The following is an 18,366-nucleotide window of genomic DNA, read 5'->3' as shown; positions in this document are numbered from 1 at the left end:
AAAGGAAAACTCAAGCAGCCACTCAAATATGAAAAGAGACCCAGGGAGATAAGCTCAAGATAGTGGAGTAGAAGGACTTGAGCTCACCTGTCTTATGTAAACACCAAAATCACAAACAACTGTTGAATGACCATCAACAAAAAATCACTGGAAGCTACCAAAAAAGATACCCTACATCCAAAGGCAAAGAAGAAACCACAAAGAGATGGTAGGAGGGGCAAAATCGCAATAAAATAAAATCCCATACCTGCTGGGTGGGCAACCCACAAACTGGAAAACAATTATACCACAGAAGTTTTGCCATAGGAGTGAAGTTCTGAGCCCCACCTTAGCCTTCCCAGCCAGAGGGTCTGACAACAGGAGAAGGAGCCCCCAGAGAATCTGGCTTTGAAGAACATCAGGGTTTGATTGCAGGAATTCCACAAGACTGGGGAATACAGAAACTTCACTCCTGGAGGGCACATACAAGGTCTCGAGCACAGCAGGGCCCAGGGGAAAAGATACCCAATCTTACTAATAATCAGGGAAATGGAAATTAAATTAGCAACAAGATACCATTTTATGCCCACCTGATAGGGAAACATAAAAATCTGACAATATTGTGTTTTCAGGATCTAGAGAGACAGGATGCTTCACACATTGCTGGTAGAGTATCGACTGATAGAACAACATAACAGTTGGCCAAATTAATAGGTTGGAAATGAACTGTACTGTTAGGCCCCAAGTTCATTTCAGTTCAGTCGCTCAGTTGTGTCCGACTCTTTGCGACCCCAGGACTGTAGCACGCCAGGTTTCCCTGTCCATCACCAATTCTCAGAGCTTGCTCTAACCCATGTCCATCAAGTCAGTGATGCCATCCAACCATCTCATCCTCTGTCGTCCCCTTCTCCTCCTGCCTTCAGTCTTTCCCAGCATCAGGGGCTTTTCCAATGAGTCGGTTCTTCACCTCAGGTGGCCAAAGTATTGGAGCTTCAGTTTCAGCATCAGTCCTTCCAATGAATACTCAGGACTGATTTCCTTTTGGATGGTCTGCTTGGATCTCCTTGCAGTTCAAGGGATTCTCAAGATTCTTCAAGGGATTCTCCAGCACCACAGTTCAAAAGCATCAATTCTTCAGTGCTCAGGTTTCTTTTGGTCCAACTCTCACATCCATACATGACTACTAAAAAAATCATAGCTTTGACTAGACAGGCCTTTATGTAATGGTAAAGTAATGCTTGCTTTTTAATATGCTGTCTAGATTGATCATAGCTTTTCTTCCAAGGAGCAAGCATCTTTTAATTTCATGGCTGCTGTCACCATCTGCAGTGATTTTGGAGACCAGAAAAATAAAGTCTCTCACTGTTTCCATTGTTTCCCCATCTATTTGCCATGAAGTGATGGGACTGGATGCCATGATCTTATTTTTTCGAATACTAGGTTTTAAGCCAGCTTTTTCACTCTCCTCTTTCACTTTCATCACAAGGCTCTTTAGTTCTTCTTCACTTTCTGCCATAAGTGTGGTGTCATCTGCATATCTGAGGTTACTGATATTTCTCCCGGCAATCTTGATTCCAGCTTGTGCTTCATCCAGCCCGGCATTTTGTGTGATGTACTCTGCATATAAGTTAAATAAGCAGGATGACAATACACAGCCTTGATGTACTCCTTATCCAATTTGCAACCAGTCTGTTGTTCCATGTCTGGTTCTAGTTATTGCTTCTTGACCTGCATACAGATTTCTCAGGAGGGAGGTAAGGTGGTCTGGTATTTCCATCTCTTTAAGAATTTTCCACAATTTGTTGTGATCCACTCAGTCAAAGGCTTTGGCATAGTCAATAAAGCAGAAGTAGCTGTTTTTGTGGAACTATCTTGCTTTTTCTATGATCCACCCAATGTTGGAAATTTGATCTCTGGTTCCTCTGCGTTTTCTAAATCCAGCTTGAACATCTGGAAGTTCATAGTTCATGTACTGCTGAAGCCTGGCTTGGAGAATTTTGAGCATTACTTTGCTAGCATCTGAAATGAGAAGGGAATGGCAAACCACTTCAGTATTGTTGCCTTGAGAACCCCATGAACGGTATGAAAAAGATCCCTACAATTCAGTGTCTTGTAGTCAAAAAGTTTATTTTGCCCCTGCATAAAAGTCCCAGGTGAGTGAGTATACCAGATCAGCAGTGTAAGTTGTGGTCTTGGCACTCAGGTGGAGACCCAGGGTGAACTCTGTCAAGTTCGACATTTGGCTTCCAAAGTTGCTCTACTAATTGCCACCACCAGTCACCCAAATGAAGGGAAGGAAAAATGGAGTGTGGAGGAGGTGTGACTTGGCCTTAAGGCGGATCAGCCCAGAAGCAACATCTCTCATTTCCATTCACATTCTATTGGTAACAATTTAGTCATATGGTTGCATCTAACTGAGAAGGAAGCAAGAAAATGCAGTTCTCAATGAGGCAGCTAGGAGCCATCTACAATTCTGTCACAATGGAAGAAGGAAAGAACATATTTTGGTGAAAGCTAATGTTCTATCACATATGCCTATCCTGAACCTAGCTATTCTACTTCTACATATATGCTCTACAGTAGCCATTCTCAATCAGAGCTTCTGCAAATGAGTCAAACCCTACAGAAAATTATTTGAGTGACTATTTTCTCAATTCTCCCAAGGATAACACATAGCTAAACTCATTCTGGGCTTCCCTGGTGGCTCAGATGGTAAAAAATCCTTCTGCAATGCAGGAGACCTGGGTTTGATCCCTGGGTTGGGAAGATCCCCTGGAGGGCATGGCAACCCACTCCAGTATTCTTGCCTGGAGAATCTCCATGGATGGAGGAGCCTGGTGGGCTACAGTCCATGAGGTCGCAAAGAGTTGGACACAACTGAGCAACTACGCACAGCACACTCATTCTAGATGCCTAGAAGTTAATTCCTTATACACAGTGAATACCTTAGGGTGTTATGGCTTAATACTATCATCTGAGAAAAGCTACCCTAAAGGGTCTCTCACACACATGCACAAGGAGGTATGTTCCTTGTGCATTTTCTATAATAGAGAAAAGAATCTAAATTTCATTAACAAGAGAACAAGATTATGATATTTGTACAATAGGGTATTATACAACAGTTAAAGAACAAGAGTTAAAACGTTATCAATATGTATAGACCTCAAAAACAATGTTAAGCAAAAATAAGTTACAAAGGATTTCCCTGATGGCTCAGTGGTAAACAATCTGCCTGCCAATGCACAAGACATGGGTTCAATTACTGGTCTGGGAAAATCCCACATGCAGTAGAGCAACTAAGCCTGTGTACCACAACTATTGAGGCTGTGCTCAAGAGCTCAGGAGCAACAAGTACTGAGCCCACCTGCCACGACTACTGAAGTTCACACACCCTAGAACCCGTGCTCCACAACAGGAGAAGTTACTGCAACGAGAAGCCCATGCACAACAGCTGGAGAGTAGCCCTTGCTCTCCGCAGCTAGAGAAAAGCCCGAGCAGCAACAAAGACCCAGCACAGCCAAAAATAAATAAATACAATTAAGTTGCAAAAAGACTCAAATTGTATGACCTCATTTGTATTCACTGCTGTTGTGTTCAGTGGGAACAGAGAGGGACACACAAGGGGATACACAAGGGGCTTCATCTGTCCTGTGATATTTTATTTCTTCAAGAAATGACTTGGATGGCCCTAGAGACTATTATACTAAGTGAAGTAAGTAAGAGAAAGACCAATACCATATGATATCACTGATGTGTGGAATCTTAAAAAATGATACAAATGAACTTATTTACAAAACAGAATCAGCCTCACAGACATAGAAAACAAATTTATGATTACCAAAGGGGAGAGGTTGGAGGAGGGATTAACTCCTAAACAATTAGGAGTTTGAGATTAACTGATACACATTAATATATATAAAACAGATAAGCAACAAAGATCTATTGTATAGCACAGGCAACTATGAGTGCTGCTTGCTCAGTCGCTTCAGTCATGTCTGACTCTTTGTGACTCTATGGACTGTAGCCCGCCAGGTTGCTCTAGACAAGAATTCTCCAGACAAGAATACTAGAGTGGGTAGCCATTCCCTTCTCCAGGGGATTCTCCCAATGCAGGATCGAACCTGGGTCTCCTGCATTGCAGGAGGATTCTGTACCAACTGAGCCACCAGGGAAGCCCAGGCAACTATATTCAATATTTTATAATAACCTATAATAGAAAGGAATCTGAAAAAGAACACATATATATTTATATATATGTATTATATATATATAATATGGTTGAATCACTTTGCTGCACACCAGAAACTAACACAACATTGTAAATCAACTATACATCAATCTTAAAAAATGATTTATAAATGTTAAAATTTAACAAAGCTTCACAGGGGGTACACAAGTGCTTCTAAAATCATTTGCTGTACTTTTTGGTAACCTGTAAGTATGTCATAATAAAAAAGTTTTAGTATCATAGGAATAAATAATTTCCCTTCTCGATAAGGATACATTCAGTTTATCAGAAAAATATTGAGGGTTTGTATACATATAGATATATAAATACAGATAGTTATAGATATATAATGGAGAAGGAAATGGCAACCCACTCCAGTATTCTTGCCTGGAGAATCCCACAGACGGAGGAGCCTGGTAGGCTACAGTCCATGGGGTGGCAGAGAGTCGGACATGACTGAGCGACTTCACTTTCACTTTATAGATATATAAACATATATCTACTGAGAGTTCTTTAAGCACCTCTGGCCATCCAGTGAGAGAAGAAAACTTCTTTCTTAACACACCTCAAGCCACCTCTCCTAAGGCATACTAGTACTTCTGACCCTGCTTAAAACACTGTAGTACCCAAAAGGTGCATATCTGATACCTTCATATAAAATAAAAAGCTTCAAAAAATCTCCCTGAAATACTTTAAATATGTAGGTTTGTTTACGTAGGTTTAAAAAAAAAAACCATAGATGAACACTATACAACCCTGGATCAAAGCTTCAATACGCTAAGGTACCAACTACCTTGGCTTGTCCAAGGATAGCCTGGGCCAAAGACTTAACTTATTTACATAGTATTAATTGCAAAGCATCCCCTCCTCAAAGTGTATTTGTGTTTTGAAGTGTTTTAGGGAGTGATACTCTCCAACCTTCAAGCAAGGGGCTAGAGAATCTATGTTGCAATGCAGAATTGTATGCATCTTTAAATATATTTATATTACATAATGTACCTAGTCTACTCATTTATTCAATATTTGATGGAGATACAATGGAAGCAAAATAGACAAGCTTCCTGACCTCATTGGTTTAGAGTCCAGGATAAATATCAATCCAAATTTAAACTGTAACTGTGCTGTGTACTGGAAAACAAAGATTCATGTTACATCTGAAGAACAGTAGGAGCTATTAGTGAAGTAGTAGGAGCTAGTAGTGAAGATGGTGGAAGGGGGCAGAGAAGAGAGCACTCCAAGCAGAGGAACTTTAACAAAGGCCAGGTGGCGGGAGAAGGAAGGGAAGGTCTCCAGAAGTAGACCATGCTAAAGGTCTTTAGAGTAACAGCAGAAGCCAACCATTGCAAGGTTTTAAAAAGTGAATAGGTTAAGGGTTGAGAAATCAAATTTACATTTTGAAAATGTGCCTGAGGCCAGCAGATTTGAGGAAGAATTAGATAGCTTAGAATGGAAGACAAGTTTCTAACAGGAATGGCTGTTGTCATCCAGGATGGTGGTTTGGACTAGAATTGTGGTGGAAAAGATGGAGAGAAGTGGACAGACTCATGAGAAAAATTTAAGAGGTAAAATTGACAAACCTTGTTGATGGATTAGATACAGTAGGATGAGAAAGAGAGGTGTCGTGGGTAACACCTTGATTTCTGGTTGCAGAACTTGATGGATGGTAGTGCCATTTAGTGACACAAAAAATGCTCTACTGCAGCAATCCCCTGACACCCTCCCCTAGCTAGCTTGTCAGGAGCTAATGTCAAGAGTGATCACCCCACATCTGCTGTGGCACTTGTGTTGAATTCTTCTGCCAATTATAAAACAAAATTTCTCATTTGCAGATCAATTTTGTAATTTTCATAGAGTAAGATTTAAAAAAAAATTAGTTAGGACTTCCCTGGTGGTCCAGTGGCTAAGACTCTGAGCTCCCAATGCAGGGAGCACAGGTTCAATCCTTGATCAGGGAACTAGATCCTACATGTCACAACTAAAGATCCCACATGCCACAACAAAGATCAAGGATGCTGCATGCTGCAACTAATGTAAGGCCTGGTGCAGCCAAATATAAATATATTTAAAGATTAGTTAATGAACAGAATCTTTTATTTAACATCATCATGGAAACAATACAGTACAACAGAATAATGTGCCTTTAATGGTCTTAGGCAAATTAGGAAAGAAGAGAAGAGGATTTAAAATGTAAACAATACTGAATGAAAGCCAAATGACATCATAACATGTTTTACAGACAAAGGTCTCACAGAATTTTTAATAGAGAACTTCATGGGAGAAGCTGAGTGTTCACACAGTATACAGCAGTATAGGCATGTTATGATAAATCATATCACATATTCACTTTATGTAGGAAAGAATTACATACTCCCCACCTTTGCAGTAATAACTTCCCAACTAGGGGCAGTAGTTAGAATGAAATGAATGATTACTTTTTAAAAAAAGGTTTAAGAACTACTATACTGAGATGAATTATCAAATTGGCTCAACAAAATAACAGACAGGTATTCTAAAAACTAGCTGTTTATTATTAAGAGGGAAAAAATGACAGACATTATCTAATATTAATAAAACAATATTATCTACCTCATTAAACTAGTGTTGTGTTGATTCTGTAGCCTTGTATGTAGTAATTTATAAATTTATTTTAATTTTATAGTGGTATAAGAACTATGAGCATAAGGACATTATACATGGTTTTATTAATATACATATTAAGTAATATTATAATATAAATAATTGAAGTCAATATCAGGGGTTTAGGAGAATTATTTCCCTTAAAAGAGATCTGAACCTTACTCAAGTTTGGGAAATCCTGGGCTATGCAATTAAACCAAACTTTAGCTTGGTATACAAGACCTTCTGTGATCTGGCCCCACATAATACCACAGCTTCATTTCCTGTCACTCTTCTACTCAAATCTGAGGTCCTCTCAACACTATAGCTTCCATGTTTTTGCTCTAGATGTTGCCACCACCCAGAACATCCACAGAAATCTACTCAGTTAAAATAACCAACATCACAGTTTAGGATTTTACAGGCCTTAGAATTTTACTCCTCCCAGAATGACAAGTAAGGATTACTTACTCAAGCCAATAAAAGGATTCAGTATATCTAACATTTCTAACAGTAATATATGCATGAGGGATTCTCCCACATCATGAAATACTGGACTGGAAACCCACTAGATCACAAATGAGAGGCAACAGGGTCCCACTAAGCCAAAGAAGCCAGAACCAACAGTCCAGCTACAATGGCGCCTTCTTACTAGGACAGGCCTAGACAGACTGGAAGAATGGTCGCTCCCAGTCATTCCAAAAAGCTTCTCAGGTGTGATGTTTTATAAATATGGGCTTTTGATCAGACGAAGTGATAAATAACTTTGGTCTACCTTTGTAATAACCTTTCTGGCATGAATGTCAGGAAATTTTTAAGGTGATGCAGGCTGTGTTTATTTTTCATTCAAAATAATTCACTTATTGAATTCCACAAGGGAAAAATATGTACTCTTAAAGCATAAATTATACCCATTATTGACTGCAAGACAACCAATGAGAAAAACCAACACTGCCCTTCAGCTCCTAAAATGTTTTTTTCTGAGTATATCTGAGAGGTAACAATACCAAAGCATGTTTTTAAATTCTCATCCTAAAATTAGATCTAGGTGGATGACACATGGCTTCTGGCTGGTAGGTCACTGATCTAAAGAAAAAGAAAGAAAAGAAAATTCCTCCTTGAGGCAGTCTAAGTTTATATTGCTCAGGGATTCAGAAACAGCTTGAAATCGATACTTGTTTTATCTCCTATTTGTTTGTGGGTTCTCATGGTTCTAATCAAACTTCAGGTTTAAAATACTTATCTAAAAAAAAAACCACTTACCTCATGTATTTTTTAAATTTCTTTATTTTTACCTATGCTGCAGCATTCTAGATTCTATCATCAGGAAATCAAAGACAAATTTTTTTCAAGTTTTCTTCTTATAGATTTACTCTATTTACCTAAAGCAGTGTTTCCCAAAAATATTCATGGAGTACTAGTTCTGAAGACAGTCTGAGAAAAATAAATTCCTGAAAGTTAACTACATATGGGAAATCACATACATGATATTTTCAAGTCACATTAACATTTTAGTTAAATACTCTGAGAAATCCTACAGTAATAATACCTGATTCTCCTTGTTTAATTCATCATTTCTCAGAGTTATTTGAACTTGAACAAAGAAAAATAATTTTTCAGAAAAGCACTGAACATCCCATAGAACTAGAGTTCTGCAGAAAATGCTTTGAGAAATGATGGTCCAAAGTCATCTTTTTAAAAAAGAAAAAATAAGTAAATAAACTTCCTAAAGGGGAAAGAAGTCTCAAAAGATGAAGAGTGATGCTGAGGAGAATGGAGGGATTGTCCTTGTCAGCATTCAGCTGAGTGAAGCTAAGAGGAAACATTCTTCCGCTCATGGGAACTGGGGTTGGTTCAGTCAACTCAAACATTTTAAGTCCAGAAGATTCCGTGCAGGCTGAAGCAACCTGAATAATCTTAAGACATCAAGGATAACAATAACAACTACTCTTACCGCCACTTTCACTGTTTCTTGCTGCTCCAATTCATTAGCTGGTTAGGACAGGACAGGCAGTGTATACATATTATCTCCAGCCACATAAAACTCCTGCATGACAGGTTTTATCCTCTCAACTTTAGAGAGGAGGCACAGAGAGGGTGACATGATTCTAATAGGATTTGGTCTTAGACCTTTCTTACTATCTCATACTAACTAGCCTGAAAAGCTTCTTCCCTGAAGCAACATCTCCCTTGGTTCTCCTAGCCACTGAAGACACTCCCTAGAGCTTTCCCTAACAGAAACCACTCTAGAATAACAAGTGAAATCACTGATGACTTTGGCCCACGTACCCGTATGTCTGGCTTCTACCAGGAACCAAATATTTTCACATTCTTAATCTGACAAGACCGTGATCACCTAGACATGGCACAGTATTTTGAAATTACTTCCTAAGGCTCTTTAAGAATCAAACAAGAAAATTAATCTTAACACTCAAAGGCAAACTTGAACACCTACTGAGGCCAAGGAGGTAACATAAGTGAGGGGAGCTGGTCAGGAATAAGACAATAGTTGGTGACAGACACTCTGATGATCTAGAGAGAATATTCTTCATCCAAAGAGTTAACCACTTGGCAGCTCTGGCAGAAAGCATTGTGTATAGTAAAAATGTGAGCCCAGTATTGCTTGATCTTATTTTTCAAATGAGGCCAGAAACACAGTTTTTACATGAAATCTCCCAATTTTTAAAATGTTGACAACTAACAAATTTCCTAAAAACACCAGCGGGTCCAAAAGCAACATGAATTTGCAGGCAGATTGGTCATGACCTTACAATTCAACTTCTGCTGAAAACCCTGCCATCTCCCCTCCACCCACTCCTCCTCCAATCCAAACTGCTTCTGACACACTCAAAAAGTCAAAAGTTAAGACTTGCCAATATAGAAAGTGAAAGTGAAGTGAAGTCGCTCAGTCGTGTCTGACTCTTTGCGACCCCATGGACTGTAGCCTACCAGGCTCCTCTGTCCATGGGATTTTCCAGGCAATAGTACTGGAGTGGATTGCCATTTCCTTCTCCAGGGGATCTTCCCAACCCAGGGATCGAACCTGGGTCTCCCGCATTGTAGACAGGTGCTTTGCCAGTACAGAAGTCATATATAAAACCTCTGAGTCTGAAGTTGATTATATAAAAGAAGATGCCCCCCACCACTTTCTGGGGAAAGATGACAGCAGGGTTAAAACAAGTGTGTGTGCTACTTGAAGGAAACAGCAGGCATTCTGTGCCTTTCCTATGGTGCCCTATATGCCAGAGTGATTCTAAAGTATGAGGAGGCCATTAGCACTGCTCCACTGACCAAATATTTTTTCTTCCTCCTCTCCAAACTGGCTTGTCAGATGACTCTTGGAGACCAGGTTCAGGTCTAGTTAGGGCACCGGTAGGGTAGTCCTCTATGAGATCCTGTTGTCACTGGGGGGTGTTTGTTAGAGAGATGGCTATTGACACCTGACACCGGAATTATTCAAAGCTAGGGTGTGAGGTGTGGCCTATGGTCTTTTAAAATCAACATCATCACTAAGTCCCCAGAGAAGAGCCAAGGAGAGGAAGATGGAACAAGGCTGGCTCCATGGGGAAGGATTCCTCCTCTGCCTCATCCTCTACCTGCTGCTTCAAGGTAAGATGGGATAAGAACAAGAGCACAGCATCCATATATAGTCTGGGGAACACAGACCCAGGCTAATTCTTTTTATTTCTAGTTAACAAATGGGTGTTCCATTTTGGAAAAAATGGAAATTCATGACACTGACAGTTTGGTATAGCACCCAGGCTAATTCTTTTTATTTTTAGTTAACAATGGGTGTTCCATTTTGGAAAAAATGGAAATTCATGATACTGACAGTTTGGTATAGCACTTTCTAGGGTCCTAACAGTTAGCTGACTTTTCCCTTAAGCTACTTCTCCACTCCCCATGCTTCCATGGGCCTCTCTCCTTTCTCCATGTCATTCTCTTTCCAGGCATATAATCTACCCCACGGTTTCTAGGTATCAACTACTGTTGAGAGAAGAAAATTCTTCCTTATTTCTCTTTGTTGTTGTTGTTTAGTCCCTCAGTCATGTCCAACTCTTTTGTGACCCCACGGACTGTAGCCCACCAGGCTCCTCCGTCTGTGGGATTCTCTAGGCAAGAATACTGGAGTGCGTTGCCATTCCCTTCTCCAGGGGATCTTCCCAAATCAGGGATCGGACCTGAGTGCCCAGATCTCCTGCATTGGCAGGTAGATTCTTTATTGCTGAGCCACTGGGGAAGCCTTATTTCTCTTAAGCAAATGAAAAGGAAAGATGCCAAGGGAACTGAGGTAGATGAAAAGTTCTATTGTGACTTTTCAGTACAACTTTTCAGTATAATTTCCCAGTCTAGAGTAATTTCTTGTTCATTATTGAGATTAAGCAACGAGGTATAGCACAAAATTAGAGACAGACAAAAACAGACTCGACCAGGAGATCCTACCACATACATTCTCTGTTTCTGCCCCACAAAGTATGATTAGAAAAGGATTGGGTATAAGAGGTGTATCAAGGAACTGTTTATAAGATAGTCTCAGTGGTGATGAGTCCTGAGTTTTAGAAGAGAACACTCACAGTACAATGCAAAGACATACAATCATTAAATTGAAAACTGAGTTCCTTCCTTAAGGTCCCACGGATGGATTTCTCACTGCTGCTGCTGCTGTTAAGTCACTTCAGTTGTGTCCAACTCTGTGCGACCTTATAGATGGAAGCCCACCAGGCTCCTCCGTCCCTGGGATTCTCCAGGCAAGAACACTGGAGTGGGTTGCCATTTCCTTCTCCAATACATGAAAGTGAAAAGCGAAAGGGAAGTCACTCAGTCGTGTCCGACTCTTAACGACCCCATGGACTGCAGCCTACCAGGCTCCTCCATCCATGGGTTTTTCCAGGCAAGAGCACTGGAGTGGGGTGCCATTGCCTTCTCTGGATTTCTCACTACCCACCTGATTATTCCCTCGTTATTAATTCATGACCACCTATGCCCTGTTCATATAGTGAAGAGGAGAACTGTGATTGCAAAATTTGTCAGTGACATTCACCCAAATGGCTCAAGGACAGAGGTTTGTGTTGAGATTGTTAAGAATATAGCAGGACACTAAAAAGTGGTGCTCAGGGCTGAGTTTGCATACACATGTAGACAAGTTTTGCATGGAGAGAGAGAGAATGGAATTGAGAATGGAGCTCTGACTCAGCTCACCTTATCAACTTCCACCATTTGCCTACTACTCCAGCCTAACCCACACTGCCTAATCCAAGCAGTAGGAGTCTACCTGCTTCTTCCATAACCCCTGTTGTCTCTCTGTGCAGAAACATTCCCCAAACCGCAGCCCTGGCACTCTTCTCACAGTCTCTGCTCTCTACAGGGAGAGGAGATACATTCACCATCAATTGCTCAGGCTTTGACCAGCATGGGGTGGATCCTGCTGCCTTCCAAGCAGCGTTCGCCAGAAAGGCCTTCCGTCCAGCCACCAATGTCACTATCCCCATTCGTGTTAACATCTCCTTCACTCTGTCTGCCATCCTGGAAGTAGTAAGTCCTGACCCAACTCTGTAATGATGAGCAATGGGTGCACTGACTGGATTTTGTAAGTTAAGAGCTCAGTCTATGGGATAGGGAGGCATGACAGGGAATGCTACAATGATACAATGCAGATAAAAGCTCTCCCTTTTGGGGGATACACCACAAGAAACATAATCCCAGTGGACTACTCTCATACTGGTGTTTTCACTTGCATTTCTTATGTACACTGGATTATATGACCTACATTTTTTAGTGGTTTATGATTAAAAATCATAATTGCCATACAGAACAGCCTTGTAAATGATTAAGAGGTGGGTGATGTCATTGGATTTCACTTCATTAAGTTAGTGATCTCAGATGAAAACTGTTTTTCCAGGATGCACCGCTTCAATTGATGACATCATTCCTGTGGCTAAATATGGTATGATGGACTCAGTTTCCCCTTTGCTATAGTACCTCCCTTTTTCCACTGCAAGGTCCAACTTTGAGGATTAAAATGGATAAATCTGAGAATATCCACAAATTAAACAAGTTCAAACATAGCCGGACCAATAATGAAAATATAAAATTTTCTGATTTATTTTGCCAGTTTTAAGGAGGGCAGAGACAGGGCTCAGGAAGCAAGTGGCATAAACCAAGATCATGGAAGCCAGTACTTCAGTGGCTCCATCCCAGGGAATCCAAAGCCGAGCTCCAGGTCCCCCCAGACAGCACTGAGGAAGAAGTGAAAGGAAGAAGCAGTACAAGTTTGTCAGTGACAGTGTGACAGCTGTCACCAGAGGTGCGGTGGGAGAACAAAGAAACAAGTAAAGAAAGGAATGTAGAGTGCAAGAGACACAGGAAGACTAAAGCCAGTTCCCATCTCCTGTTTATCTCATACCATGGTGTTCTCTAGATCTGGTACAATCCGTTCATCACCTGGAACCCAGAGGAATGCGGGGGCATCAGGAAGCTGGGTGTGGCAACTGAGAACCTGTGGCTTCCAGATATCTTCATTGAGGAGCTGTGAGTGTCAGGGCTGAAAAAAGCAAGAAGGAGACCACATTTCTAGGGAAGAGCATGATGTAACCAATGGGGGCCAAGCACAGACTCAACCAGAAAGGAGCAGCATCTGAAACCCTCAGAACACAGAGATAGGTAGAAGGGGGAGGTCAGATGAGTGGGGCTGGAGCACAGAAATGGGCAACTTGGGAGAGGATGAGGGCCAGGTCTGATGGGGAGCCCACAGCTTTTACCTCTCTGTCCTTTTCACACTCAGGATGGATACAGATCAGACCCTGCCAGGTCTCATGGCTTACGTCAACAGTAATGGTCACATCAAATACAGTAAGCCAATGCGGGTAACCAGCATCTGCAACCTGGACATCTTCTATTTCCCCTTTGATGAACAGAACTGCACCCTCACCTTCAGCTCTTTCGTCTACACAGGTGAGTGAGAATCACATGCTGAAGGAGAAAGAAAAGGTTTGAGAAGAAGAGAACAGAAAGCTTGGATGAGTGAGTGAATCTCACTGAAAGGGGTGTGGAATCTAAGTGGTAAGGAATCCAACAGTCTGGGCAAAGGGGTTGGGAGGCTTGGGGGAGGCTGAATTGCCTGGGTCTCCTTTGCAGTGGAAAAGATGGTCCTGGGCATGGAGCAGGATGTGCAGGCGATTTTGGAAATATCACAGAACATCATTTGGAACAAGGGGGAGTGGGTACTTCAGGGTATCCATCAAATGATGAAGATGACTGCGGGCACCAACGGCTATGACCAAATCGTCTTCTATGTGAGTTCGGGGGCCCTGGGTGGGATCTTCTTCTACATGCATAGCTCATGTCCTCCACCAGAATGTAAGCTCTCCCACAAGAAAACATGCTCCATGGAGGCAGAGGTTGCTATCACTCTTTTCATTGAAAAATCTTCCATACCTAAAACAGTACCTGGCACTCAGGAAATGTTGATTGAATGGATCCTCCCTGAGGAAGAAACAAAGCTCCCACAGCAGTGATTTACAACGAGCATGAACCTCCACTCCATGTCCCCCACTCCCTCATCAGCTGCCAGGACGATTAGAACTTTTGGGAGGACAGGAATTTTTATATTTATTTTTAAAAAGAGGTGATGGAAAAGTTATGAAACACTGTCTTAGGGATATTATGATTCCAAATCCTGGTGATCCCAAAATGTCTGCTCTGTCTTGCTTTCTCTCCCACTGGTTTTAAACATCCACCAGCAAAGGCACTAGAGATTACACCTTGATGAGGAAAGCAAGCAGAAATACAATGCACACAATACCTAAGAATTTGGTCCCTCAATTCTGCTGAGAGCACATTGGTAGGAATAAAAAAATTAGGTGGAGAAAATTGACACATGGGCCAAGAAGGAATGAAACATGTTTCAAACTGTAAGCATCATGGTAGAATTAAACCATGGGAAGACAATGTGGTGATTAAGATGACTTTACTGGATAGGGAGAACAGAGAAAGGGACTTGAGGTAACATTTTCTTACTAGAAAGTTTGATCTGGGACAAATCTAAATTCTTGCTCTTACCTGGATTGGCAGCCTCCCAGCCTTCTCCTCAATTGCCTCCCTCTCCCCTTCCCACCAGGTGGCCATCAGGCGCAGGCCCACCCTCTATGTCATAAACCTCCTGGTGCCCAGCAGCTTTCTGGTCGCCATCGATGCCCTCAGCCTCTACCTGCCGGCAGAAAGCGAGAACCGTGCCTCATTCAAGATGACACTCTTGCTGGGCTACAACGTCTTCCTGCTCATGATGAATGACTTACTCCCTTCCAGTAGCACCTCCCTCATCAGTATGGCCCCTTCCACCTTTAGGAGAAGAAAAGTAGGGTGGGGCATGGCATGAGGGAACAGACCAATGAAACAGGTCAGAGTGAAAAGAGATCCTGGAAAAGGACCTCTTTTCTGGGGAAAGAGAAAATAAGAAGTCCTGGCTGGTGCCTCTGGCCCTCAGGCAGGCCCAACTTCCCTCCAGGTGTCTACTTTGCCCTGTGTCTGTCCCTGATGGTGCTCAGCCTGCTGGAGACCATCTTCATCACCTACCTGCTGCACCTGGCCACCACCCAGCCCCCACCTATGCCTCATTGGCTCTACTCCCTGCTTCTACACTGCACCAGCCCAAGGACATGCTGCCCCACTGTGCCCTGGAAGGGAAACATGGACCTTGCCCACCTGCCTGGTGAGGGATGTCAGCACTGCTCATGCTTCCTCTTCCATCACCTCCGCTTCTCTGCTCCCACCTCCTTCCCTCCCCACATAACTCCCCAGCTGACCTTGGAGGCCCACAGCTGAGTCTGTCTTGACGTAGGTGTGAAGGAGCCCATGGAGTTGGTGGGGAAGGTGCCACATCCCAGAGAGACAGAGCTAAATGGGTGCCCTGGCTCAGTGAGGAACCAGCAGGAAGACAAAGCTCAGAAGCTGCACTTGGTCCGTCTGTGGGTGCGGTTAAGCCACATGATGGACACCCTGCTCTTCCATCTCTACCTGCTCTTCATGGCCACCTCCGTTGTCACAGTTATTATTCTCTGGAACACCTAGGCAGATACCTACCTGCGAGTCCCAGGCCACAGCTTCTCTTGCCCCCTGAAACCATCCAGGCTCTCATCCCTGCCCAAATCCCACCTTACAGCTCTGGCAACCACCTTGTTTTTGTCCCAGTTCCTCTGCAGTTTCAGACCAGATCTGGATGGTTTCCTAAGCTCTCCCAAGTCAAGTCCTTGCTCTGGCATGCCATCAGCTACCCTCAGCCCTCTGGTGAGTCCTGCCTTTCTGGCTCCTTAGGATTCAGGTTCTTCGAATACTTCCTTGATCGAATTTCCTCCAATAAACCCTATTTGCAGAAAGCATTGGCTCTTCTCTGCATTATATTGTAGTTTGAAAACCTTGAGGTTGAGAGACTTCTTGTAGAAACTTCTCACTACTAAAGTAAGAAGGATTTTCTTGTTGTTTTTTTTTTTTTCAACTCTACTAAATAACATGTGAAAGCAGGGAAATGGTAGAGAAGGGGCCAAAATCTATCATGAGGAATTAAAATACGGACTAACCTCCTAAATCCAGTTATCCTGGATTTAAGCTTCTGCAATTAATGATGTGCCAGAACCAGGCAGCCCTTGTTTATAGAGTGAAGCCTTTTGTCACAGCCTGACATGTGACTCATTCATCATTAAGGACTAAGAGTGTTAACATAATCCCAAATTCTGCTAACTGCCGGTGTTGCAATCAGAGTTGATCTGTCCTTAATCATGCTAAGAAAAGAACACTGGGCTAAGGAGAGCACATTTGAAAATGGCATCTGCTTTACTTAGGAGTAACACAAATGACCCCACATGAACTGGAAAATTTCCCTTCCAAGCACTTGCCTTTTCATTTTGAAAGTCTCTGTGTCTTGGCCCATTATTTACAATAGCTTTTTTTTTTTGGAAACATTATTATTTGCCTGCGGCAGGTCTTTTAGTTGCAGCATACAAACTCTTAGTTGTGATATGTGGGATCTAGTTCCCTGACCAGGGAGTGCAGTCTCAGCCACTGGATCACCTGGGAAGTCCCCTCCAATAGCTTCTTAGGGAAAGTGGAGACCCCACTGTATTGCTCTACACCAGGGCTGTAGTATGATTTGCTGGACAGCAGGTTCAGAAAAGCACATATTTGGGAGCAACTTAATTACAACTTGAACACAATCTTTCATTTTTAGCAAGCATTTATTTTCTTTAGTTTATTCTACTACTTTCTATTGAACCCTAAATTTCCCAGGTCAGCAGTTCAGTTCAGTTCAGTCGCTCAGTCGTATCTGCCTTTTTGTACCCCCATGAATCACAGCACACCAGACCGCCCTGTCCATCACCAACTCCCGGAGTTCACCCAGACTCACGTCCATTGAGTCAGTGATGCCATCCAGCCATCTCATCCTCTGTCGTCCCCTTCTCCTCCTGCCCCCAATCCCTCCCAGCATCAGAGTCTTTTCCAATGAGTCAACTCTTTGCATGAGGTGGCCAAAGTACTGGAGTTTCAGCTTTAGCATCAGTCCTTCCAATGAACACCCAGGACTGATCTACTTCAGAATGGACTGGTTGGATCTCCTTGCAGTCCAAGGGACTCTCAAGAGTCTTCTCCAACACAACAGTTCAAAAGCATCAATTCTTCGGTGCTCAGCCTTCCTCACAGTCCAACTCTCAATCCATATATGACCACTGGAAAAACCATAGCCTTGACTAGACAGACCTTTGTTGGCAAAGTAATGTCTCTGCTTTTCAATATGCTATCTAGGTTGGTCATAACTTTCCTTCCAAGGAGTAAGCGTCTTTTAATTTCATGGCTGCAATCACCATCTGCAGTGATTTTGGAGCCCCCAAAAATAAAGTCTGATGCCGTTTCCACTGTTTCCCCATCTATTTCCCATGAAGTGATGGGACCTGATGCCATGATCTTAGTTTTCTGAATGTTGAGCTTTAAGCCAGCTTTTTTACTCTCCTCTTTCATGTTCATCAAGAGGCTTTTTAGTTCCTCTTCACTTTCTGCCATAAGGGTGGTGTCATCTGCATATCTGAGGTTATGGATATTTCTCCTGGCAATCTTGATTCCAGCTTGTGCTTCTTCCAGCTCAGCGTTTCTCATGATGCACTCTGCATAGAAGTTAAATAAGCAGGGTGACAATATACAGCCTTGATGTACTCCTTTTCCTATTTGGAATCAGTCTGTTGTTCCATGTCTAGTTCTAAGTGTTGCTTCCTGACATGCATATAGGTTTCTCAAGAGGCAGGTCAGGTGGTCTGGTATTCCCATCTTTCAAAATTTTCCACAGTTTATTGTGATCCACACAGTCAAAGGGTTTGGCATAGTCAATAAACCTGCTGCTAAGTCGCTTCAGTCGTGTCCGACTCTGTGCGACCCCATAGACGGCAGCCCACCAGGCTTCCCCATCCCTGGGATTCTCCAGGCAAGAACACTGGAGTGGGTTGCCATTTCCTTCTCCAATGCATGAAAGTGAAAAGTGAAAGTGAAGTCACTCCGTCATGTCC

The 18,366-nt window shown here is 42.4% G+C and overlaps 1 protein-coding gene and 1 long non-coding RNA gene across 2 annotated transcripts; one reads left to right on the top strand and one right to left on the bottom strand.

Moving 5' to 3' along the window:
- Window positions 1-1,388: 1,388 nt before the first annotated feature.
- Window positions 1,389-15,074, bottom strand: LOC129643807 (uncharacterized). Its single transcript, XR_008710514.1, has 3 exons — window positions 14,882-15,074; window positions 13,227-13,364; window positions 1,389-1,998 (listed from the first exon to the last, which is right to left on the bottom strand). It is a non-coding gene; the product is annotated as an uncharacterized LOC129643807 (long non-coding RNA).
- On the top strand, window positions 10,366-16,116 carry LOC129643803 (5-hydroxytryptamine receptor 3C-like). Its single transcript, XM_055568905.1, has 9 exons — window positions 10,366-10,432; window positions 12,189-12,355; window positions 12,723-12,767; window positions 13,242-13,351; window positions 13,605-13,774; window positions 13,958-14,115; window positions 14,940-15,144; window positions 15,327-15,530; window positions 15,660-16,116. Exons 1-9 carry the CDS (start codon window positions 10,366-10,368, stop codon window positions 15,887-15,889), a joined length of 1,356 nt encoding a protein of 451 aa, XP_055424880.1. The 3' UTR covers window positions 15,890-16,116.
- Window positions 16,117-18,366: the final 2,250 nt, after the last annotated feature.

This window comes from Bubalus kerabau, chromosome 2 (assembly GCF_029407905.1).
Source record: "Bubalus kerabau isolate K-KA32 ecotype Philippines breed swamp buffalo chromosome 2, PCC_UOA_SB_1v2, whole genome shotgun sequence".
In the NCBI taxonomy this organism is placed as follows: Eukaryota; Metazoa; Chordata; class Mammalia; order Artiodactyla; family Bovidae; genus Bubalus; species Bubalus kerabau.
Note: the sequence above shows the minus strand (reverse complement) of the source record. Positions and strands in the feature narration are given on the sequence as shown.